Source organism: Halichoerus grypus, chromosome 1 (assembly GCF_964656455.1).
Source record: "Halichoerus grypus chromosome 1, mHalGry1.hap1.1, whole genome shotgun sequence".
NCBI classification, from domain to species: Eukaryota; Metazoa; Chordata; class Mammalia; order Carnivora; family Phocidae; genus Halichoerus; species Halichoerus grypus.
This window is the reverse complement of record NC_135712.1, coordinates 166,528,115-166,553,421: the sequence shown is the minus strand read 5'-3', so window position 1 is coordinate 166,553,421 and position 25,307 is coordinate 166,528,115. Positions and strand designations below refer to the sequence as shown.

At 45.6% G+C, this 25,307-nt stretch overlaps 1 protein-coding gene and 1 pseudogene across 5 annotated transcripts in view; both read left to right on the top strand.

The window, feature by feature from the left end:
• The first annotated feature begins 10,363 nt into the window (after positions 1-10,363).
• Positions 10,364-25,307, top strand: part of MTMR14 (myotubularin related protein 14) — a 46,232-nt gene continuing 31,288 nt past the window's right edge. For 2 of the 5 annotated variants that reach the window (XM_078075528.1, XM_036079796.2), the window contains exons 1-5: positions 10,365-10,653; positions 12,597-12,745; positions 17,928-18,036; positions 24,668-24,743; positions 25,044-25,104. In XM_078075528.1, coding sequence (XP_077931654.1) covers positions 10,498-10,653; positions 12,597-12,745; positions 17,928-18,036; positions 24,668-24,743; positions 25,044-25,104 — 551 coding nt within the window. In that variant the 5' untranslated portion in view covers positions 10,365-10,497. Of the gene's footprint in view, positions 10,654-12,596; positions 12,746-17,927; positions 18,037-24,667; positions 24,744-25,043; positions 25,105-25,307 lie in introns of all 5 variants that reach the window. The other 3 variants (XM_036079797.2, XM_036079798.2, XM_078075535.1) reach the window with 3 other exon arrangements.
• On the top strand, positions 18,043-23,727 carry LOC118527799 (large ribosomal subunit protein uL13 pseudogene; annotated as a pseudogene).

The window sequence follows — 25,307 nt, the reverse complement described above, 5'->3', positions numbered from 1 at the left end:
GAAAGAAAGAAAGAAAGAAAGAAAGAAAGAAAGAAAGAGGAGGGGCACCTGGGTGGCTCAGTTGTAAGCGTCTGCCTTCGGCTCAGGTCATGATCCCAGGGTCCTGGGGTCGAGCCCCGCATCGGGCTCCCTGCTCCACGGGAAGCCTGCTTCTCCCATTCCCCCTGCTTGCTTTCCCTCTCTTGCTGTCTCTCTCTGTTGAAAAGGAAAAATAAAATCTTTGAAAAAAAAATTTAAAGAAAAAGAAATAAATAAAATCTTAAAAAACAAAAACGTGGGGCTCCTGGGTGGCTCACTCAGTTAAGCATCTGCCTTTGGCTCAGTTCATGATCTCCAAGTCCTGGGATCCAGCTCCATGTCTGGTACTCCCCAGCTCAGGGGGGAGTCTGCTTTTCCCTCTCTCTCTGCCTCTCCCCCTACTTGTGCTCTCTCTGTCTCTCTCTCTCAAATGAATAAATAAAATCTTAAAAAAAAAAGAAAGAAAGAAAGAAAAAAGAAACAACAGAGATTTAATGCGGAATCTTTAGTAGGATATATCTTAAAGAAAAAAGAACTACAGGGGCACCTGGGTGGCTCAGTTGGTTGGGCGTCTGCCTTCGGCTTAGGTCATGATCTCAGGGTCCTTGGATCGAGCCCCGCATCGGGCTCCCTGCTTGGCGGGAAGCCTGCTCCTCCCTCTCCCAATCCCCCCTGCTTCTCCCTCTCCCACTCCCCCCTGCTTATGTTCCCTCTCTCGCTGTGTCTCTCTCTGTCAAATAAATAAATAAAATCTTTAAGAAGAAGAAGAACTACAAAGCAAACAAAAGCTGAATTCAGTAATCATATTATTATTTTTTATTTTTTTAAAAGATTTTATTTATTTATTTGACACAGAGAGAGAGACAGTGAGAGGGAACACAAGCAGGGGGAGAGGGAGAAGCAGGCCCCCTGCCTAGCGGGGAGCCCGATGCGGGGCTCGATCCCAGGACCCCAGGATCACAACCCGAGCCGAAGGCAGACGCTTAACAACTGAGCCACCCAGGTGCCCCAGTAATCATATTATTGATAATCATCTTGGTATTGTTATTTTAGAACTGTTAAAAATAAGACAACAGGCTCCAAATTGAGTTACTTATGTATGCTAAGCCCTACATAACCACACCAAATCTTAACTTAATTACAGTTTTGGCTCTCCCAGGAAGGCTAATGAAAAATTAAAGACACAAGAGGTACCGAAGACAAAAGACTGTCAGACTGACACGACTCCTCCTACTTCCTCTAGCCTTTACCTGAGCGCTCAGTCTCTTAATCCTCTCTCTGAATTGCCTTTCCACTCTGAAGAGACTAAAAAAACCTTAGAAGTCGGCCAAGTTAGTGCGGTCTTACAGCTTCAGCAGCTCAACACCAGAAACCTGAAACACCTCTGTCACCAGCTAGCGCCCCCTAGCTGACCTGTACTGCGCACCTGCTTGTACCCAACAACCTTGTCCCACATTTTTCCTTAAGCTCTTCTTTCCAGTTTATCTCTTAACTCAGGTGAAAGACCCAAGGGGCATAGCATCCTGTGATGGAAACCAAAACGACCCCTCAAGCGACAATGACTGCCAAAGAGCTCCTGCTGGCCCAGACCACCCAGACCAGTTTGAACTTAACTCCTGACTCATTCCTGTGCAGACAGACCATGGAGTGACCCATGGAGTGACAGTTACCTTTACCTCATTATAATACTAAAATCTCTGCCCAGTGAGGAGCACAAGCTTCATTTATGTAACCTACAATATATATATATATATGGGCATGTTTCCTTAAGGTGCACACGCCACCTTACGCCCACCTCTATATAGGATGACAAGGCTCCCCTATCTAAATATTCATCCTAACCTTAAATAAAAGATACCCATTCACCCTTGCTCGGGAAGTTATTCCCCGTAATCTCCTTATTTGCTGCAAATAAACTTTCCTTGATGTGATAACTCCGCCTGGTGTACTTTCTCTCTGTGACTTCACCAAGAAGCCAACTCAACATTAGTTTGGTTACACCTGGGCACTCTTGTGGGAGTCCATCACCAAAATACTGACCCAGAATTCAGTGTCTCATTTGTACTCAGCCAGGACACTGGAAAAAAGATTGTCCTCAAAGGTTTTATCTAATCCTTCCCCACCAACTCTGAATGCTCCCACATCTACCTTCGAAGGAAGACCCCCCTCCCTCATAGGGCCCCTCCCAGGGTTGATGGGACTCCAAGGGATTCTCCAGTAAACTGATAGCAGTTATTCCCTTAAAGAGCCAAGGGGAAACTAAAATTAATGGAAAATCTTGCCAAATTCTGGTAGATACCAGGGCTACACTCTCTACTTTATTTATTTATTTTTTTAAGATTTTATTTATTTATTTGTCAGAGAGAGAGAGCGAGAGAGCACACAAGCAGGGGGAGCGGCAGACAGAGGGGAAAGCAAGCTCCTTGATGAACAGGGAGCCCAAGCAGGGACCCCAGGATCATGACCTGAGCCGAAAGCAGACGCTTAACCGACTGAGCCACCCAGGCGTCCGTATACTCTCTACTTTAAACCCCACTTGCTTTTAGCCTGCAGATGGGATCCTGGGAAAATTGGCAGAAGCCTAAGGGTGAGAATTATCAGTGCAGGTCTCCTGGATCTCTGTGGAGCCTGGCTGAGAAAGAAGTCACAATTACACATTGTCCCTTCCTAAGTCTAGACACTTGGAACTTGGTTTTGGGGTAACCATTGGTTAGCAGTCATTTCTTTCCCAGGGACAGCTGTTGCCTTCTTGTTTGTTTTTTGTTTTTGTGGTGGCCAGCAAAGCAACGTTTCTTGAGCAATAGCAAAGTGATAGTACAAAGCTCACGAGGAGGGAGGAGACCTGAGAGCGTTGCTATGGGAGTTTCTAAGTCTAGGGGAATTTTATGGGCTTTTTGGCGGGCTGTTTTAATCTGATTAACCTTCCCTGCGCCTGTCATCCAACCAGGTTTTTGTCACCTATCTATCACAGGGGAAAGGGTGGAGGGCTCCTTCCAGGGTGGAGTAAAATCCTTTTAAGGGTGATTTCCTCTTAGGGTGGGGCCCCTTGTCCCTGCCTGCCTGCTTTCCAACTGTCCTTCATCATTTCCCCCTCTAAAGAGGTAACCCTAGACGACCGTAGCTACCTCCTGCTGGTCAGGGGCATTGGATGGAGCAGCAATCAAGGTTGCTCTCCTCCTGATCTATCAAAGGGTCCCCTGTAGATGTCTGGTTTGACCTCCATGTGAGGCTCCATCTGAGCCACCATTTGGAATTTGATGACCTTTATTAGTTAGTTATCCTTAATGATGATGGATATCCCAGACGAGCCCCATAAATGTTACAGGATTTTTTTTCTCCCTTGGCGCGCACTGCTTCGAAGAGCGGAGAGGTAGACCAGACAGAGTAGTGGGCGGCAGAGCAAGGTTTATTGAGCAATAGCAAAGTGGTAGTACAAGCCTCCCAAGGAGGAAGGGGACCCGAGGGGGTTGCCCTTGTCTCGGTTTTTGTCCTGAGAACTTGGCTTGGCTTTCTGCCTGCTTAGGGCACATAGGTTGTCACTTCTTGCAAGTGTAGGCAGCTCAGTAGTCAGGTTGGAAGCCCAAAAATATGGTCAGACCAGAAATGTGGGTTGCAGCTAGGGTCATACCAACTGTTGCCAGCCCTTGAGGGGATTGTCTTAAGTCCTTCTTTCTTTTGGCAGTCTTTGGGAGTGACTGGACCTGGGGAGGGCAGTATCTTTTGCACCGTCTTTGGGGACACTTCTTGCATCCATGAGGTTGTTCAATACTTTGTCCTGGATGAAATTTACAAGTTTCAAAGGATTTTTTAAGCAGCTCCAACTCTTTGAGGAATTAAAAACAACTGTCCTGAGTCTTTGCAAGAACAGAAGCAGCCCATCTATCCTTTTTACCAACCTGAAAATCTTTACTATTCATCTCAAAAGGCTTGTCGGTATTGTAAAAATTCTGGGTTTAGGAAATAAAAGTCTTCTTTTGAGGAACTTGCATTCTTTCTCTGTGCCTTTGAGATATAAATGTTCTAAGTGGTCTTCTCTAGGAGCTGAGAACCATCTGTTTGAAATGCAAACCTTAGGGAGGTAATTCTTACCAAGGCGGGGAGGGAAAGGCTATTTGGAAACTAGGTGAAAAAAGTCTTAAAAGCTTTCTTCACAAATATTACTAAAAATTTTAAGTCATCTGAACAGGTAACCTTAACTCATTCCATCTGTCTGAAACACAATTTGGATTCAACTTTTCTTTTCTTTTCTAAATTTCTTTTCTTTTTTTTAAGATTTATTTATTCATTTGAGACAGAGATACAGAGAGTGAGAGAGAGAGCATGAGCAGGGGGAGAGGCAGAGGGAGAGGGAGAAGCAGGCTCCCCGCTGAGCCAGGAGCCCAATGTGGGGCTTGATCCCAGGACCCTGGGACCACGACCCGAGCTGAAGGCAGATGCTTAACATCTGAGCCACCCAGGCGCCCCTCAACTTTTCTTTTATAATGTGAGTTTTGCATTATCATACTTGTCTCATGACTAAAATTTTTTTTAAAAAGCTGCAAGATCTCTGTTTGCATATATATGGTTATGCATGTCTGTATGTTATAGATGTGTGATTTATCGACCTCTGGATGTTATTGCCAAAATTGATTTGTAGACTGTTCTATTTAATTGACTTAAAGAAAATCAAACATTTATATAAATCAAGTATACTCTCAGAAATATAGAAAACTAACCCAAATGTTTCTTTCTTTTAAAGATTTTATTTATTGGACGTCTGGGCGGCTTAGTCGATTAAGCGTCTGCCTTCGGCTCAGGTCATGATCCCAGAGTCCTGGGATTGAATCCCGCATCGGGTTCCCTGCTCAGCAGGAGCCTGCTTCTCCCTCTGCCTGCCGTTCGCCCTGCTTGTGCTTGCTCTCTCTTGCTCTCTCTCTCTCTGGCAAATAAATAAAAATCTTCAAAAAAAGGTAAAGATTTTATTTATTTATTTATTTATTTGAGAGAGAAAGAGAGCACAAGCAGGGTGGAGGGGCAGAGGGAGAGGAATCCCAGGACCCTGAGATCATGACCTGAGCCAAAGTCAGATACTTAACCTACTGAGCCACCCAGTGCCCCTAACCCAAATGTTTTTCAAGTTCACATGATCTAGATAACTTTGGGGAGGTTAAGCTAGTTTAAATTTGTTGGTTTAATTAAAACAGGCATGGCTTTAGAGTTATGAGCATTAAAAATAATGCAGACATACAATTTTTATTCTACCTAGGTTTACCAAAAGTCAAATAAGCTCATGTTATCTCTGTTACAGAACTTGTCAGCAAGATAACTGGGGCACCTGGATGGCTCAGTTGGTTAAGCATCCTCTTGATTTCAACTCAGGTCCTGATCTCAGCGTCGTGAGATTAAGCCCCATTTAAGATTCTCCCTGTGGCCTTCCCCCAACCCCGACTCGCACGTGCACATTCTCTCTCTTAAAAAAAATATGAAATCCTGCCATTTGCAACATGTATAGAGCTAGAGTATAATGCTAAGCAAAATAAGTCGGTCAGAAAAAGATGAATACCATATGATTTCACTCACATGTAGAATTTAAGAAACAAAATAAACAAAGGAAATTAAAAAGTGAGGGGGGTGGCAAACCAAGAAACAGACTTTTAACTGTAGAGAACAAACTGATGGTTACCAGAGGAGAGGCTGGTGGGGGGAGGAGTGAAATAGATAAAGGGGATTAAGAGTATACTTAGGATGATGAGCAGTGAGCAATGTATGGAATGGTTGAATCACTATACTGTACACCTGAAGCTAATTTCACACTGTATGTTAACTCTACTGGAATTAAAATTAAAAACTTAAAAAATTTTAATATAAAATAAGTACAAAATAAGTATCTGATACAAAATAAGTATTTGGTTTTCTCTCTATTAAAAGGATAAAATTTGGGGGCACCTGGGTGGCTCAGTCATTAAGTGTCTACCTTCGGCTCAGGTCATGATCCCAGGGTCCTGGGATCGGGCCCCACATCGGGCCCCCTGTTCCCCCTCTTCCACTCCCCCTGCTTGTGTTCCCTCTCTCGCTGTGTGTCTCTCTGTCAAATAAATAAATAAAATCTTAAAAAAAAATAAAAGGATAAAGTTTTGTTGGACTATTGGTCTTCTCTTAGTAAGAAATCACAAAGGTTTTTCTTTACCTTTTAGATAAATCTACCTGGAAAGCAAAGATTTTGTGTCTTACCAAAATAATTTACTGTGCTTCATGTTGTCTCTATCAGGTCTTTGATTACTGAAGAAAACTTGGTTTTCTCAATATTAAAAGAGCTAAGGGTGTTTTGTTTTTAAACAACTATGTAACTTTCTGTATTTGCCTTCAAAGTCTTTGTCACTTTGATTAAACGGATTTTTTTCAAAATAAAATTTTACTTGGGGTGCCTGGGTGGCTCAGTCAGTTGAGCATCAGAATCTTGGTTTTGGCTCAGATCATGATTTCATGGTCCCTGAGATGGAGGCCCCTGTGTGGCTCCACGTTCAGTGGAAGTCCGCTTGGAAGAGTCTCTCCCTCTGCCCCCCCCCCCCCCCGCTTGCATGCTATCGTGAACTCACTCACTCTCAAATAAATAAATAAATCTTAAAAAAATATGAAGTTTTAATTATTTAAGTAATCTCTACACCCATTGTGGGGCTCAAACTCATGACCCAGAGATCAAGAGTCATACGTTCCTCTGACTGAGCCAGCCAAGCACCCCTAAATGGATATTTTTGACAAACTCCCCCTAAATCAAATTCTAAATGAAGTTTTTTTTTTTAATCTTGAACTAACTTTGAGAATTTCAGAGGGTCCCTAGAACATCTCAAAAGATTTGTTCTTTCTCCCTATAAAAAGGGAAAATGTTAAACTAGGTTTATTTGATTTATTAAATTACAAAGGAAGCATGCCAAATAGGAAGTGATGTTTAATCTGCTTAGTTTATATTTGTATGGGTATTTTTTTTTTTAAGATTTTATTTATTTGACAGAGACACAGCGAGAGACGGAACACAAGAACTGGGAGTGGGAGAGGGAGAAGCCGGCTTCCCGCCTGGCAGGGAGCCTGATGTGGAGCTCGATCCCAGGACCCTGGGACCATGACCTGAGCCGAAGGCAGACGCTTAACGACTGAGCCACCCAGGTGCCCCTGTATGGGTATGTTATTAACATACATGTTCCAGAACTTGTATAAAATTCCTAAAAATCTGATAGGCCCTGGCTTAATATTATCAGTTAAAATTTCAGGTATTGGGGCGCCTGGGTGCTCAGTCCATTAAGCATCTGCCTTTAGCTCAGGTCATGATCTCAAGGTCTTGGGATTGATTCCCCATGTCAGGCTCCTGGCTTAGCAGGGAGTCTGCTTCTCCCTCTGCCCCTCCCCCCTGCTTAACCAACTGAGCCACCCAGTGGCCCTGGGAGCTGTTTTTAAAGGGGGAAGATAAGGAGGTGTGGCGGCATATGAAATTTTCCCTTTTTTGGTAACTGTGTCTGGTTGTAAGTAGCCCATTGGTTAGGTAGGGCCTATGGATATTTTGAGGTGTGTCCCCTGGTGGGCCTGTCTGTATTCTGCCAGGGGGTCGCTGTGGTCCCTTTCTACATTCCATTGCTCAAGCCTATTTGCCTAAAAGCAGCCTCTACATTTTAGGATTCTTTTCTCCACCTTTTCCCTTCTCCTAACCTGTAAAGATAATGCCATTGTGCCTGTATCTCAGGCCATTACAAAGGAAGGTAAATCAATTGCTGGATTTGCTATGCTGCCCTGGTAATCCTACAGTTCTTTCTGCTTGTGACTGATTTCTTCCTGATTTCCAATGCCTCAGCTTCTCTGGAACAAGCTTGCTGGATAAACACTTCTGGGGAAGTGGAGACATAGTTACATGAAATACACAAAATACATAAACAAGTCAACTGGCTTAAAGAAATATTCTCAGTATTCTAGCTGGTTTGGATCATGGATATTGTTTTGTTGGTAATAATTATTACTGTCTCCCTATACGCTATATTCTCTCAAAAGTTTTAAATGAATGTGTACAACTGTTGATCATCCAACAAATGATTTCTCTCCAACTGGAATGACAACAGAGAACTGAAGAACATAACCAGTTCCAAGGATATAATCCTGATATCATCTCTTGTGAATACTATACTGAGACCTGAAGAGACAATGGTAACTGAGAGTCACACTAATACTGATTTTTTTAAAAAAATATTTTATTTATTTATTTGACAGAGAAAGACACAGCGAGAGGGAACACCAGCTGGGGGAGTGGGAGAGGGAGAAGCAGGCTTCCCGCTGAGCAGGGAGCCCGATGCAGGGCTCGATTCCAGGACCCTGAGATCACGACCTGAGCCAAAGGCAGACGCTTAATGACTGAGCCACCCAGGTGCCCCCAATACTGATTTTTGTTTAAAAAAAAAATCAAACCATTCAAGAGAATGATCAAAAGGGGAATGGGTGAAATAAATTTTTAGTCCCAAGATAGAGCTATTCCTGACTACCAGGTTAACAAACTGAAACTCAGATAACTTGTAAGTGCTCTGCTTGACCAGTAGTCAGCCAACCCCCAAACACCAAGCCTGAAAGAGGACTTCAACTCTCTTCATTGTGACCTCAAACTTTCGAATTAAGTTCTTCCTTCCAGCTTATTTCTTAACTTTCAAGCAAAAGATCTTCCTGGCAAAGTATCAGATGGTGGGAACCAAAACTATCTCCTCAAGCAGTAAGAACTGCCCTTGCCAGCCAGACCTCACCCATGACAATGACTGACCACACCTTTACTGCCTTAGGTACCCACTGACCTTCGTCCCACATTTTCCTTATATAAACCTGAAAGTATTTTTCGGCATTTTGGAGTCTTTGAGATGCTAGTCGGCTCTCTTCCCTGTGTTGGCCTCATTGAAATAAATTCCTCTCTTGTTTCACTACCACTCGTTGATCTGCCTTAGGGTTTTGTCAGCATTGAGTGGCCGAACCTAGTCGGTCTGGGACCCCCCCGAGTCTGGTGCTCTTGCATCCCTATGCCCCAGCTACAAGCCAACTCTGGGCTCTATACTTACTTCCTTGTTCCTTATTCATTTTTGATTTTTTTCTCTTCCTCGTCCCTTATTCTTTATCCTATAAAACCTTCCTGTCTCCTGCCCCATTTTGCAGTTCTCTGGACCCTGGGGACCAGAGACTGCCTGCTTCAGGAGGTATTTAAGTAAAGTCTGTTTTTATCACCTGTTAAAAAGAAACAATAGGTCCCAAATGGAGTCAATTTTGCTAAGCACCATCAAGACTTAAAACCTAACCTAGTTGCAGTTTCAGCCTCTCCCAGGAGTGTAATTTTAAACCAATTATTCAGGAATTTCCTGATCAGCACTAGTGAGGTAGTCTGCATTTTAATAAGACCCCCTGTCTGCCCCTAAGGAAAGGTAAACTGATGAATGATCCAGTCTTTTAACTTCCTTGTCCCACCTTCCGACTATAAAACCCTTCCATTTTGTACAGTTCCCCGGAGGTCCTTTTCATTTGCTACCTTGGATGCTGCCGAGTTCATGGACAGTTGATTAAAGCCAAATTTCCTTGAATTTCTTTTAACACACCTAAATTGTCTTTTTAAAAAAATCATTTTGTAACACTACTAATCTGTTAGAGATAAATACTGAAATATTCACAGATGAAATAATGAGATTTGCTTTAAAATTATTCTACTGGCTGGGGGAAAGACTGATTAAACAAGATCGATTGGCATATGTTTATTATTGTTGAAATGGACTAATGGATACATGAGGGGGTCATTATACTATTCTCTCCACTTCTGTGAATGTTTGAAATGTTCCATTAACAAAAAAAGAAAATTATGGTGCTTTTCAATCACAGAATTTCAACATAGTCATGACTGCCGTTTCCTTCTTTGATAACACGGGTTGACTACAGGAGCACTATAATTATAGGGACGTTGTGAGGAGTAGTGTAAAAAAAAGTGCCTTACGAAATGCTGTTTTATTTTTACTTACTATTATTACTATGATTGCCAACACTAATTAGTTGCCTCCAAGCGTTCCCTCCTCCTCTCCCTGTAGTGGTTTATTCCACTTCCTCCGGTTATTTCCCATAGTTCCTTCCTCCTAGTTCCCGCACTAACACCCCTCCCGCAACCCCAATGGTTTAGCCCGGCTTCCCCAGGGGAAACCCCGAGGGGCGGAGCAAGAGTTATCTGCGAGTAGCCCCGCTCCCTCTCCCTAGACCATTTGGATCGCTCCACATTTGGGGGTGGGTCGGTAATCACGGGGCAGGGCGCGAGTCCCGGGCTCCGATTGGTCAGGGCCGAAGTAAACATCCGGCTGGGTGGGGCGGGGCCGGAAGTGGAAAGGGAAGGCGACGGCTGAGGCTTTTCCGGAGGTTCCGGACTCGGAGTTGGTGCCTCCAGGTGCCATGGGCAGGGCTGAGGCGTGCTGAGGGGGACGCCGGGTGCTGAAGGGGACGCGGGGCTGGGCCATGGCGGGTGCTAGGGCCGCCGCCGCCGCCTCGGGGGGGCCGTCGGCTTCTTCGGGCAACCAGCCGCCACAGGAGCCGGGGCTTGGGGAGCTGCTGGAGGAGTTCTCCCGGACTCAGTACCGGGCCAAGGACTGCAGCGGGACGGGCGGCTCTAAGGTGAGTTTGGAGGTGTAATGAGCACCAAGAGAACTCCTTGGCTTGAAAAGTTACAGAGGAAAGGCGGAGGTCAGGGGTCAGAGGAAGGAGAGAGGGAAGTTCCCAGGGTCTGGACCCGGCGAGTAAGGGTCGGGTTCAAAAACCGAAAAAGGAAGAACTGGGGTCAGAAGAAGCCAAGGAAGGACGTCCTTTGGTTTGAGACAAGGCGTTTGGAGGTCAAGGATCAGAGCTGAGGGACCATGTTCAGACATTAGAGAGGGAAGCTGAGGAGGGTTCTTCCCGTGCATCAGGTGTGGGTACAAAAGCCTCACGTTGAGATGATAGAAAAAAGTTTAGAGGATTGCTCCAGGTCAGAGGTCAGAATGGAACCAAGACATGGGCCGAGTGTGTTGCTTCCTTTAAAGCCTTCGGGTGACTTTAGGCCCATCCTTTTCCTTCCTCTACAGATAGGAAAACAGCCCACACTCCCTCTATTCCTTTAAAAAGCAAGTCTCAATTCCTCTTTTTTCTACTCTTGGGATTCCCTTCAGTCTCCTTATTGCCAGACCTGGAAGGTATCCAGCCTGGTTAAGGCCATTCCCATCCTAGGCACTGTTTGGCAGTCAATTGGAAATCTTGCGGATCCTCCATGTGCTTTTGGCAGGTTTAGCATCAGGCTTTCCAGTGGGATTCTGTTCCATTCTGGGCCACGAAACTCTGGTTTGGCTCCAAGGGTACTACTTGCTGGAACATACTGCAGTTGGCATCCTGCTACTCTCTGGAGTAGCCTAGGGAAGACTTAAGTAATGATGGGATTTCCCCACTCTCCAAACAACCAAGTGGTTTTCAGAGCTTAGCCTGAGGACCACCTGTTTCAGCATTGTCTGGGATCCTTGTTAAAAATAAAGGTTCCTTGATCCCATCCAGTTCTACTGAGTCAGAATTTCTGAGGGTGGGAACCTGGAATTTGCATTTTTTAATAGGCTTCTTCATGATACTCATGCATCTTAAAATTCGAGAATTCCTAGTTTAAGCCACTATGAGTTTTTCCATTGGTCTTTTGAGTGGCTGTGGAGGGTCAGTGGTTTGCTGAGCCCCTCTTCCATCTTCCATTTCTAAAGATTAGGGTTGTCTTAAGTTATACCTGACTTTCACTGCAGCTGGCCTTAAAGCCTCTCCAGGCTTCCTGATCTCTTGTAGACTTCTCAAGATAATTACACGTCTTATGCCTTTTTTCTAGTGGACCTTTCCCTAAACTGTGAACTAAATAAGAGCAATTTTTTTTTAAAGATTTTATTTATTTGAGAGAGAGAGAGAGCACATGAGAGGGGGAAGGGTCAGAGGGAGAAGCAGACTCCCTGCTGAGCAGGGAGCCTGATGTTGGGACTCGATCCCGGGACTCCAGGATCATGACCTGAGCTGAAGGCAGTCGCTTAACTGACTGAGCCACCCAGGCGCCCCAATAAGAGCAATTTTAAGGGGAGTTCATTCTTTTATTTGATAAATAAATGGAGTGTGGGGAGACAGCCTTGTCTGTAGCTTTTACTCATTACACTAACTAGAGTGTCTAGGTACTTGTCTGTGGCTAGAGAATGGGGAGTAATCTGGAGCCAGGGGAAGATAATGGATTAATGTTAAAGTAACCTAGAGCAAGAGTTCTTAATATTTTATGGATTGTGGACCACCTTGAAAATCTAATAAAAATTGTAGCCCTTTCCTTCAAATGCTTAACAGTTTCACTGCAACATTGAGGGGTTCAGAGACCTCCCAAAACATAACCACATATAGATTAATGAAGTACACATCTAGGGCCTGTGTCCCAGCAAAGTGTCTCTTCCTGGCATTGAATAATAATCACAGAGGCACATGTCATTCCCAGTGACCTCTGCAGGTCCCGAGCTGCCTAATTCTCATACTCAGAATCCCAGAATCTTCTTTATGCTCAGGTCTCCTCCTCTGTGCAGGTTGAGCGCATTGAGAAGAGATGTCTGGAGCTGTTTGGCCGAGACTACTGTTACAGTGTGATCCAAAATGTGAATGGGGATATCTGTGGCCACTACCCCCAGCACATCGTGTTCCTGGAGTATGAAAGTTCTGAGAAGGAGAAAGACACGTGAGCATCATGTAACTAGAGTGTGCCTGTCTGGGGAGGCTCTGACAGCTCATCCCCAGAGTCAGGAAGTATGCAACTGGGCGGGAAACTGGGCGGGGTAGACTCACTTTCCCCAGGTATGAAACCTTATCGGACTCTGTTCCATTCAGGGTTTGATAAGTTAGATTGACAAAGTAGCATGGCATAGAATGAGAGGTTGGAAGTCACAATCCTGGACTTCTGTTTCTCCCCCACCCTAGGGCCCACTGACCTAAGACAGCTTACTTCACACCTCACCATTCTGAACCTTAGTGTCCTTTTTTAAGGGAATGGGGTGGGAGCTGTGCTGTGTTGTTGACATTCTTAAGAGCACTTAACCATTTATAGGGCTTAAGAGCCTGAGGTCTGAGGTCGGACTGCTTTGAGTTTATGTGCTGGCTGTGTAAGTATCTTGGGCAAATTATGTAATCTCTTTGTCTCTTGGTTTTCTCATTGGTAAGTTTCTGTCTCTGTTTAGAAAAGTGGCTAGTGCAATCCCAGATGATAAGTGGGGCTATTACAAGCCTGGCATGTTTATTGTAAGAATTAGAAGTAGGAGCTACCATTTATTGAGGGCCTACTAAGGCCCGAGTGCTTTCTCTGGTTAAAACCAGGTCATATACGAGCATATATAAAGCACCCAGCACAGGATACAACCAAAGGTAGTCAGTAAATGGTGGCAGTCGTTTGACACTAATAAATCATGACAGCATGGAGGCTCCAGGAAATGCTTTATGTTGATTTCAAAGTTTGTTCCCTTAGTCTCCGTGCTTGCTGCTGATTTTAAGAGAATCCAGGAGCTGTTGTCCACAGTATCTGTGAAAGCATGGCCCTGTAGATGCGATGTTAATGATGAGTGCAGCAGGCCCTCACTATTGAAGTGTGCCCATCAGGAACCTGCTAGAGACTCTGGATCTCTGGCTCCAGAGCCACCGAATCAAAATCACAGTCTAACACGATGCCCTAGTGATTCATATACACATTAAGGTTTAGGAAGCGCTGCTGCAGACAAACCAGGGAGAATGGTTAATTCTGCCTGGAATGTGTGTTTAGGAAGAGCCTGTGGTAGAGATCCTCTTCAGTTGGAACTGGAAGGATGAGTAGCAGACCTGACATGTCCTAAACGACCAGTTTATATATGGTCTTGATCATCAGGCCAAAGAGTGTGGACTTGTGGGTGTTACGGTTTTATTGTGCTAGTATCCCCTGAGCACTCATTAAAATCACAGATTTTAGGGTCCCTGAATCAGAATTTCCAGAATCTACATTCTTAGGGAGCTCTCTAGATGAGCCTTAATATACCGTGTAGCCTGAGGAACACTGCTAGAGGCCACAGGGAGCCAGAGAATGCTTTGCAGCAGAGGAATAACCAGGTGAGAGGAGTCTAAGGACTAAGCCTTTGATTCCTTATCTGTAAAATGTAATTTCTATTAAGTGTACCATCTCATGAGGTTGTGGTGGGGTTCACTGAGAAAAAGGAAGGTATTAGGAAAACAAATTGTATGTAGATCATAGAAATTATATCATATCCTCAGTCATATAACTTAAGAACTCCAGGGATCTCTGACCCTAAAGATCTGGGTTTTGTTAAGGCTCCGTTATATATGGTTTCCATCTCTTCCTAACTTCTTCCAGAATTAGTTAGGTAGACTCAACATCTATAAGCCCTTAGCTACAGTTTCTGAACAAGATCTCTTTTTCCTTGCCCTTGCCCTCCCCTCCACCCTCTTCAGTGCTGGCTGATGGTTTTACCTTGGTGCCGCGATGGCATTCTGCTATTAAGCTAAGCTTTAGTCAAGATGGTGCTACTTCAGCTAGACTATGAGCGAATCACCTGCGCTTTTAGTGACAACACAAAATCTGACTCAGTAGTCTGGAGTGGGGCCCAAGCTTCTGCATTTTTTCACAAGCTCCCAGGTGGTGCCCCCCACCCTGTAGTAGAGGTACATTAAGGAACTCTGTCTTGGTTGCCCCACAGCAGCTTTTCCTGGAAGGAAACCAGCTCAGTGCTGATGGCAGTCGAGCCCTTAAAGAAGGGGAAATGAACGTTTGCCGAGGGCCTAATGTTTGCCAGGTGTTAGAGTTTCACACAGCAGCTCCCTCAAGCCCCGCAACAACCCAGTGAAGTAGGTGGTATCACTTCCATTGTCCCGAAGAGAAAGTGACAACCCAGGGAAGTAACTTGGCTTTCCTGAAGACCACAGAAGCAGTAAGCAGGGTGGGTTTAAAATCCGGGTCTTTCCTCACTCTGCTCCGTGGGTCTGTCTGCCTTTTCTTTCTGTCATCACCACAGTTCTTCCACCAGCAGAGCCGCACCTTCTAGGCCAGGGCCACGGTGGTGTATTCGTCACCCTAGAGGAGTTACTGAACTTTGTTTTTACTTTTTACTTCTTGTAAGGCCTTGAAGTAACCCTGAGTGGGCAGTGCCTTTCAGTTGAAGAGAAAGGAGTATATGCATGTTTAGGTGGGAAGAAACAGAACTTTTGCTTCTTTACATACCTGGCTTTGGTGTTAATAGGACAGTAATGAGACCGCATTACACAGGGTAGAACTGGATTTAGGAAGTGGTTTAGTTCTGTTAATCCACCTCCCCAGTTTAGCCCATCATCTGGGAATAGAAGTCTGGATAGGGATCTCTGAACAGCCAAGGCATGTGTTTGTCAACAAGTGTTCATTGAGCTGCTGCCATGTGGCAGTCCCCAGGGATCCAGTTGGAAGTCCTACCAGATAGATGAAGTCCCTACCCTTAGGTCTTTTGGGTAACACAGACCAATAAAGAAGCAATGACTGTGTAACAAGAACCAGAATTAGGGCAAGTACAGATGAGGCACTGGGGGATAGTGGTTAAGTTCTGTACCTAATTCCAACATGGGTGGGACTGAGGAGTCCCCCACACCACCAGTTCTTGGACACCAGCTGGGCGTCCTGCGATTCAGCTCAATTCTGACGCTATCTCCCCAGAGATAGCATCAGATTCCACAGGTTAATAGCTCAGTCCCACAAGACAAACGTAAATACAAAGCCTACGTTTATTCATTCAAATCTGAGTATCATGTGCCAGATGCAGCTCAGTGCTTAGCACTGTAAGAAAAAGATCCTAAGGCCAAGAGATAATAAAAATAAAAGCAGGAACTACTGAGAATGGAAGCTGAATTGGTTCTTTGAGTAGGGGGACTAGCAAAATAAACCACCACCTAGCCTAACCAGAAAAAGTATGCCACTTCTACATTAAAAGACTGCCCACAGCCCCTAAGAGGGAAATACTGGCATGTTTTCCATCTTGGTTTTATGGAGTTTGCCGAATGGAAGCTCTCAGCCTGGGAGCATCAAACACAGTTTGAAGGCATTTAGAACTCAGAGGGAGCTGCTGGTGTGACTAAGTGAGATCCTGTGGCAATAGATAGTGCTGATCAGATCTGTGAAAATGGCTTGGGGCCACCAAAAGGCAAGAGGAAGACTCCTGTGGACAGTATTGTATGTGCTCTCTGTTTCATATTCTCCTGGCATCTGAGTTGAATTAGGAGATTATTTTGTACTGAGGTGCCTTTTTTTTTTTTAAAGATTTTATTTATTTATTTATAATAAATAAGCAGAGGGAGAGGGAGAAGCAGGCTCCCCGCTGAGCAGGGAGCCCGATGTGGGGCTCGATCCCAGGACCCTGGGATCATGATCTGAGCCAAAGGCAGCCGCTTAACCGACTGAGCTACTGAGGCGCCCCCTGAGGTGCCTTTTTATTTCATAGAGAAACTGAGTGAGGGGAAGTGGCGGAACTTGGTTTTCAGTGAGCCATGGACTTTCTAGGGCATGGCTGGGTGGCCAGTGCCACCCTACAGGCACCTTGAAGAAGCACCCCAGCCTCTTCAAGTTTGCCATTCTTGCTGACTTCAAAGAAGAAAAAAAATGACTACAAAAGTAACATCTTAAATCAGACCTTACAGAAAAACACACCATGGGAAGTGTAAGTTCTGTTCTTTTACCCCCTTGTTCTCTTTCCAAGATCATCAAACTACTGGTCCAGGTTTTTATTTGAACCCCTCTTTTTAACTTCAGTTTCAGACCCCCACTTGACAGTAGTTACTGTGGCCTGCGAATATATCTGTGAAGACTACTAAGAATCAGCATTATCTTTAAAAGACTGTTAATCCCAACGGCATCCAGATAGACTTAAAAAGCTAACCACAGATGTGTAGGAGTTGAACTTACTCATTTGGAAACAGTTATTTGTATGCATTTGCTGTGCAAGAACACCTGGATGCCCAGAAGGATTAGGATGTAGAAGGAATTAAATGCCCTTGACCTGGAAGCTCACCCTTATAAGGAGGGAACATGAGCGTCTTCCCTCCCTTCTACTCATTTAATCTACATAGTGTCCCACTCTTAACTTTCCTGCCTCTCCTTTCTCGTGTAACCAGAAGCTCTGCCTGGCTGATTTGGATTGGTAGGTGAGTCTATAAGAAGAGACCTTGTTTTTAGGGTCTACTGATTTGATTATGGCTTTGACTTGCTGGAGCTCATCTCTAAACCTGACTCTCTGATGTTCTGGAAGTTCCTTACCAAACCCAGTGCATTAACTACTATATTTCTCCGTGCCACAAATAGCTGCTTTTTTACCTCTTTTGCTCCAGCATTCCCTGCCCTGTTTGCTGTTTGGACTGTTAAAGATAGTTGGAATGTTGATGAAATATCAGAAGCTTATCACCATGTGAAATACGAACCTTCTTAGCCTGCCCCCTGAAAGATCACAAAAATGGCCCTGTGATTTCCATAGGGTCCCCAGGACAACTATTGTCTTACTCTGGGAGTAAAAAAATGTACACCCCGGACGTAATCAGCATCCAGTTTGCTATGTATATTTCTGTATTTTATGTACCATGTCTTCAAAGTAGCTCACTTGTTTTTTCATTTTAAGGATTCTAAAATCAGGATGACTTAAATTTTATTACCTATAATATAGCATTTTTTTTCTCTTCCTGAAAAGCTTAACATATCCGTGATCTAGAATTTAGGGATTAAAGCATTTACTAAATTTCAAATGAGTATTCACGCACACATCTGCAGACTTCGCATGGGGTCTTTGTGAACACACACACACACACACACACACACACACACACGCAATGCCCACTTAGAAGCCAGCCTGACCTGACTCTTGCCTGTGCCTTAGGTTTCAGAGCACTGTGCAAGTGAGCAAGTTGCAAGACCTTGTCAACCGTAGCAAGACGGCCAGGTGCAGAGGACGGTTTGTCTGTCCAGTGATCCTGTTCAAGGGCAAGGTAAGAATACACCATTCCCTTAGACCCTGTTCTGGGGTAACTGGCTGAATGCAAAGTGTATGGTCGACTTGTTCTCAGCATTTACCAGCCAAGTGTTGGGTGATTACTGGGTGCCTGGTGCTGTGCAACGCAGGCCATAGAAACAGACCGATTCTTTTTTTAAAGATTTATTTGACACAGAGACAACGAGAGAGGGAACACAAGCAGGGGGAGTGGGAGAGGGAGAAGCAGGCCTCCCACTGAGCAGGGAGCCCGACGCGGGGCTCGATCCCAGGACGCTGGGATCATAATGACCTGAGGCGAAGGCAGACGCTTAACGACTGAGCCACCCAGGCGCCCCAGCAACAATCCAATTCTTATACCACCTTCCAAGGGAGTCTATGTAGGGAAGGGATAGTCACACCAGAGTACCCCACCCTGTGCTTTTTTTTTTTTAAAGATTATTTATTTATTTATTTGTGTGAGAGAGAGAGTGCCCGAGCAAGCACAAGCAGGGGGAGCGGCAGGCGGAGGGAGAGGCAGGTCTCCCGCTGAGCAGGGAGCCCAATGTGGGACTCAATCCCAGGACGCTGGGATCATGACCTGAGCTAAAGGCACATGCTTAGCTGACTGAGCCACCCAGGCATCCCACCCCACCCAGTGTTCTGGAGCCAGATTGCCTAGGTTCAGATCCTGGCCCTGTTACTTCTTGCCTATACAAGGCCTCAGTGTCCTCCTCTATAAAATGGGAATAATAATAATGCCTACATCAAAGGTTTATGGACTACATTAGATCAGGTAAGTTAATACATTGTTGTTTGTTCATTGTTGTTCATCCTATAATTTACTAAGTGTTTACTGAATGTATATTAGGTTTCAGGCCTTAAGATACATCAGTGTGTAGACAAAAACCCTTACCCTCATGGAGCTTATACTGTAGTGACGTTCGTTAACTTGGCTCCTCAGTGTGGTCTCATTTACCTATCTTTTTATAATCCTTTGATGTAATTGATGTTCCCATTTTGCAGATAAAACGAAGTGATTAAGTAACTTTGCCAAGTTTACCAAAAGAGCTGGGATTTGAACTGAACCTGGAGTTCCCTCAGGCTACCACACTGAAATTGAGGGTCCTCCGGTGTGGTGTAAGAGAGGCTTGGACAGCAGTGTGGAGTGACTCAACGGGTGGCCTCATTAAGTGAGCAGGCCGTGGCTTGAGAGCACTGGAGGAAAAACAATGCTAGCTGGCACACAGATGGGAGGGTGCTCCTAGCAGGTGGTGCAACATGGGGAAAGGCATGGAGATAGGAACCAGAGGGGCCCGGGCACCTCCCTGGCTGGTGGGGAAGGTGTGTGCCAGGCCAGAGGATGGAAGGGATTGATTGCAGGAGGCCGAATGCTGACCAAGTTGCTTGCATTTGCCAGGAGAGCAGTGTGATTTTTGAGCAGGGAAATATAGGAGGAAAGTAGCTTTTTCGGGGGGATTAGTCTAGGAGGAGCAGACGAAAGTAGGGAGAGCCTGGAGGAGGAGAAGGGAGCAGATGCAGTCTCTCTCTTCAGTTGGCAGATACATGAGCATGTGGCTTGCAGAACCCAGCTGCCGTTACCCAGTGTGGGCGGTCAAGCGCCCGGACAGTGAGGAGGAGAGATGTGAGGCTTGTTTGGGCCCCTTTGTGCCTGCCTTTTCGTAAAATGGGAGAAGAGCAAATGTGAAAGGGGAGTTAGGAAAGGGGACTTGAATGAAGGCTTGCTTGGAGAGGTCGATTGTATGGAAAAGCTGATATGGAAGTTCCTGAAGTTGATCGTCTTACAGCTTTTTGTCCCCCCTCCCCCTTTGGGAAGTTGTCGGGTTCTTGCAAGTTATTGGAACTCCAGTTTAAAGACCACTGCTCTATGGAGCATAGTGCTTGTCACTAGAAATTACATAGGTAGTACTCAAACCAGTGTTTGCTGAAGTGTGTTCCAAAGAACAGTAGTTTAAGGATACGCTTGTGAAAAGCATTCCCTGTCCGTGAATGAGAAATTCTGCATACCTGAGTTGGCCTGACCACAGGCTCCACATTCATAAAGTCCATTGGTACATGTACATTGATATAACAAAGGCTCAGAGACGTCTTGTAGCAGAGAGACCTGTGTAGCTTTGTCAGGTCTGGTGTTTCTCACTGCTTTGTCTGTACACCACGAGTAAGGAACTTTCCTGAATGTGTTTGAGAAGTGCCACACTGAACAGCTGAACAAGTGGGGTTTCTAAATGGCAGATTGTTTGCACTTGCAGACTAGGCAGGCCTGTGAAAAAGAGCCCTAAGCCACCTGATTTCAGAGGAAGACCAGGGAGTTAGAAGGATTATTCTGAGGAGTCTTTGGCATTCATAAATGGAGGCCTTTGCCATTAATCCTGCTTTCTTCTCCTTTTACACCTTCTTATCCAGGCAGTGAGATACCATTTCATACCTTTTGGCTTCCTCTGACACAGTCACTTTTTACCTCCCTACCTCCCTACATGGGCTTCATTCTAATTGCGTGTTTGAATGTCTGTCATTTCCTCTCTGCCGTAATCCCTTTGAGGACAGGGGCCTTGTCTGACTGTTGTCCTCCCAGCACCTAGCAAAGTACCCACCCGGCTTAGAAGTGGAGGCTCAGCTCCTGCTGTTGGATAAAGCAGTAGTGGGCCCTGTGCTAGTGTCTGGGGCGACAGAGATGAGTAAGGCGGTCCTCATCCTCGTGAGCCCAGTGAGTGGCAGACAAGTGAACGGGCAACCGAGAGGGAGAGTAGGAAAGGTAGGGGAGCGTGTTCTGTTGTGAGATGGGGACCTCATCCTCAGATGTGTGGCACACGGCAGGCGCTTGGTAGCTAGGGCGGTGATGGCGGTTTATTACTAATACTTCAGAGGCAACCCCTCTGCTAGCTTGGGGAAGGCGGGTGTGTTAGGAAGTGCTTGCTTCCTTCAAAATTCACTTCAGTGTGGCTAGTGCAACTGAGGAACGAAGTGTTTGATGTTATTGCAGTTAATTTATAACTGAAACAACGTGGAATTTTTTTGTGAAACACAACCGTATTTGGGGTCGGGACTACTTTTTCCTTTAAATGCTAAAAGTAAAGGGGCACCTGGCTGGCTTAGTCAGTACCCCATGCGATTCTTGACTTCAGAGTCATGAGTTGGAGCCCCACGTTGGGCATAGAGATTACTTAATTAAAAAAAAAAATTTTATTGTAAAAAAAACAAGGCTAAAAGTAAAGCATTCAAGTAAAATACAGATCGAATTTTAAAGATTTAGTACAAAAAATGTAAAATATTAATGATTTTTAAAGTAACTATATGTTGACATAATATTTGGGATATAGTTGGGTTAAATAAAATATATTATCAAAAATTTTTAAAAACTCAGTTCAAGCATTTAAGGGTAAGGTGTTCTCCTATGCCATTTTCTTCCCCAACACTTGTATTTAACAAGTCATCTTTCTCTTTGTTTCGTCCCTTAAGAGATGGGGAGTAAAGGTCTGCCACTTTCATCTGCGTGTCAGAGTTGGTTAGTAGATAAGCGAATCGTACAGAGCGATGCTCCCCATGCGGAATTAGAGGCCACTCACAATTAGATAAATGGAGAGCATTCACAGTGCATCCTGCTTTCTCAGTCAAGAGCTGAGCTTAAAGTGCAGAAGTGATAGGGTTATGGTTTGGAGCCATGAGGCTCAGGAGCAGGGCTCAGGAGATAGAGTCTGCAGTCCAGTACCGCTTCCGCCAGGTGCCACCTGAGGACCTTCCTTCAGAGGAGGTTAGTGCCTCACTGGGGGAGGTAGCCAACTTGCCCGCTCTTTTCAATCTGATGAGTCCTCTGGGCCCGCGTCTCGCTGCCTGACTTACCAAAAGGCAAGGACAGACAGATCTAAGGGATATGAGAGAACTGGGACAGAAGGAGGTATCTGGACCTAGAAGAGAGTTCAAGAAACAGTCTCAAAACTCAAGAGCCAAAGACAGTGTGTGTCTCTGCTCTGAAAAGATTCGACAACAACAAAAAAATGCAAAGAAAAGTGAGATTTGGTGTTAGCAACTTCGATGATGGGGAAGGGTGGGGATGGTAACACACGCCAGTCAAACTCAGAGAAGCTTTCCCAGGCGGCTGCCGAAGATGGCGGAGGAGCGGGTACTGGTGCTCGATGGCAGAGGCTGTCTCCTGGGCTGCCGGGTGGCCATCGTGGCCAGCTGGGTGCGGCTAGGCTTGAAGTCATGCGCTGTGAGGGCAACATTTCTGGCAATTTTACAGAAACAAGTTGAAGTAGCTGGCCTTTCTCTGCAAGCGGATGCACACCAACCCATCCTTTGGCCCCTGCCACTTCTGAGTGCCCAGCCGCATCTTCTGGCGGACAGTGCGAGGCCTGCTGCCCCCTCAAGACCCAGCAGGGCCAGGCTGCCCTGACCGCCTCAAGGGTTCCTGCCATCCTATGACAAGAAAAAGCAGGTGGTGGTACTTGCTGCTCCCAAGTTTGTGTCTGAAGCCTACACGAAAGTTCGCTTACCTTGGGTGCCTGACTCACGAGGTTGGCTGGAAGTACCAGACAGTACTTGAAGGACAAGAGGAAGGAGAAGGCCGAGATCCATTACTCGAAGAAAAAGGTGCTCATGAGGCTACAGAGACAGGCTGAAAAGAACCTGGAGAAGAAAATTTTGACAAATACGCAGAAGTCTTCAAGACACACAGACCCCCGGTCTGGGCCCAGTAAAATTGGCTGTTTATTTCTGGGGGGGGGAACCCTCAAAACAAGCTGAATGCCCCCTATTGTCTTGCTCCTAGGAATCAGACCTCCCCCACTTAACGTGAGAGTTTCTCAGGTGCTAACCCTGGGGACTGACACTTCCCTGCTACAGTTTTCCACTTCCCTACTCCCCATTACTGGGGTGGTCCCCTTAGAGCATCTCTTAATGGGGGCTAGAGGTGGGTCCATGGATGGACTTGGGAGAGTCCAGGAACCTCTAAAATGTAAGTTAACTGTGGTGCATACATTTTTTTCTGGGGATAGTTGATCATTTTCATCAGATTTTCAAAATGCTTTTGGACCCAGAGAAAATTAAGCAGCCCCCACCAGAGTGTATCCTGCTCAGGCCAGCAGGAATCCCAGCCCATGTCCTTCATCACAGACTGCCTGGACAACCTTCCCACGAATCTCTTCTTGTCCCCAGACCTGAAAAAACACCACACCCTGCCTTAGGTTGCTTTTCTATTACCTGCCCCCTCCCCCAGACTGTCACTACCTCAAGAGAGCCGGAAGGTGACCTGGTGATGCCCACCCACACCCCTTTCCTGTAGCAACAAAACCTTGGCTCTCCTACTATCTAACAGGTAGAGAAGAAAAAGAAGCCCTCAGGCAGTATTTTGCAGTCTTTCAGGGACCTGCTTTACCTTGCCAGTCTGTGTGACCCATTCAGAAATGAACTTCACCACTCTCTGTCATGCAGCTGTCCTCTCTAATATAAACTCCGAGCCACCTCACTGCCACCCCTGGCCTTTAGCTAAACTCTGGGTTAGTTGGCTTACCCATTACCACCTATCTCCTCCCATGCCCCCAACCCTACCGGATCTCATTACAGTTTAATTAAAGATACAGCCTTAAAATTAGATTTTGAAGTTCAGTCCAGTTGCTTGGTTTCTAGGATTCTAGCTCTCAAAGTGATCTTTAAGTAATGAGGAAAAGAGTAAAAAAAAAACGAAACAAAAAAACCCATAAGCACAGTTATAGCTACTACATTTCCTTGATAAGGAAGAGAGAGATGTAAATAAAAACAAAAACAAACCACCGACACATTTCTCCCTTAATTGACCCACCTGCTTCAGAGGTTGCTGCCCCCCTGTGCTAAACAGTTCCAGATGATGATAAGCACACAGGCTGTGGAGGTGGGTGGGTCTAGACCGAATCCCAGCTTACCCGTCCTTGTATGACCTTCCCGTGCGTTCTGTGAAGCAGCTGCAGTGCATGCACCCTGCCACAGCTCCTCGTGGGCTCACTGAAAATTCAGTGAGAAGTGGTGTAAACGGTTCAGTGCCACGCCCAGCACACACACATAGACCATAACATCGAATCCTACACACATACACGCGTGACAGCCCCTAAATCCGTCCGTTACTCTTAGTAGCACTCCGGTGCCTCTTGGGAGAGCTCCTCCCTTGACAGGATGTAGATTAAAAATTCTAGGCATTCTTCAGATTGACTGCTGTGGCCTGGGTGCTGATAAGACTTTGGGGAGTGCTCCTGGACCCAGAAGCTGGGCCTGGAAGACTCTGCGGAGTCCTAGGCGTTCCTTCAACTGTGCGCACTTGAGAAAATCATCTTGACCGTCGGCCAGAGTGTACAAACTGCGGATCTAAATGTACAGCAGAGTGATTATAGTTGTTAATGTTGTATTATATGCTTGAAAGTTGCAAAGAATGATGGTCTTAAATATTTTCACCACATAAAAGAAATGGTAATTGTGTGACATGATAGAGCTGTTAGCTGACTCGATGGTGGTAATGATTTTACAATCTATAAGTATATCAAATCAGCATGTTGTAAACCTTAAACTTACACAATACTGTATGTCAATTATATCTCAATAAAGCTGGGAAAAACAAGAACAAGAAAACCCTAGAAAAGCATCTGAAAATGCTGTTTCTCTCCCAGCACATTTGCAGGTCGGCTACCCTGGCTGGATGGGGGGAGCTGTATGGACGCACTGGCTACAATTATATTTTCTCAGGTGAATATTGAGCTACCTCCTCTGACTGAGAACCAGAGCCCAGATGTAGAGAAGAGCCACCCACGCCACGGTGGCAGAGGTGGAGAGTCTGAGCAGTCTGGGTGGAGACCGGGGGCCTTCCCTTCACTCAAGGAGATGCTGGGGTAAAGAAGCCCGCCAGGCAGAGGGGACATCTGATGCCGAAAGACACGAGGGCTGCCCTTGGGGGTGGTGTCGGAGCAGGGTGGGAGGAGCCTGGTCAGGAAGCCCCTGGGTGGAGCCCTGTGCAACAGCCTTGGTGCTGACAGGTTTCTCTGGCAGGGGGTGCCGATGATGCCTGGGCAGATTCAGAGGACATCACCGAGGAGGACTGCGCTCTTCGGTCAGTGCCAGATTGTTATGGATCTGGGCTTGTATTGGGGATGGGCTGTCTGACCAGTGGTGGGCATTTTCATACCAATGGTGTATGCTCATCACTGGTCCAGGTGAGTGCTTTGGCTCCTTTCCTTCCACGGCTAAGTCCATGCCCCTGAAATAGGGTCATTAAGGTCCATCCCATAGCTTCTCACCAGAGCTGATTTTATT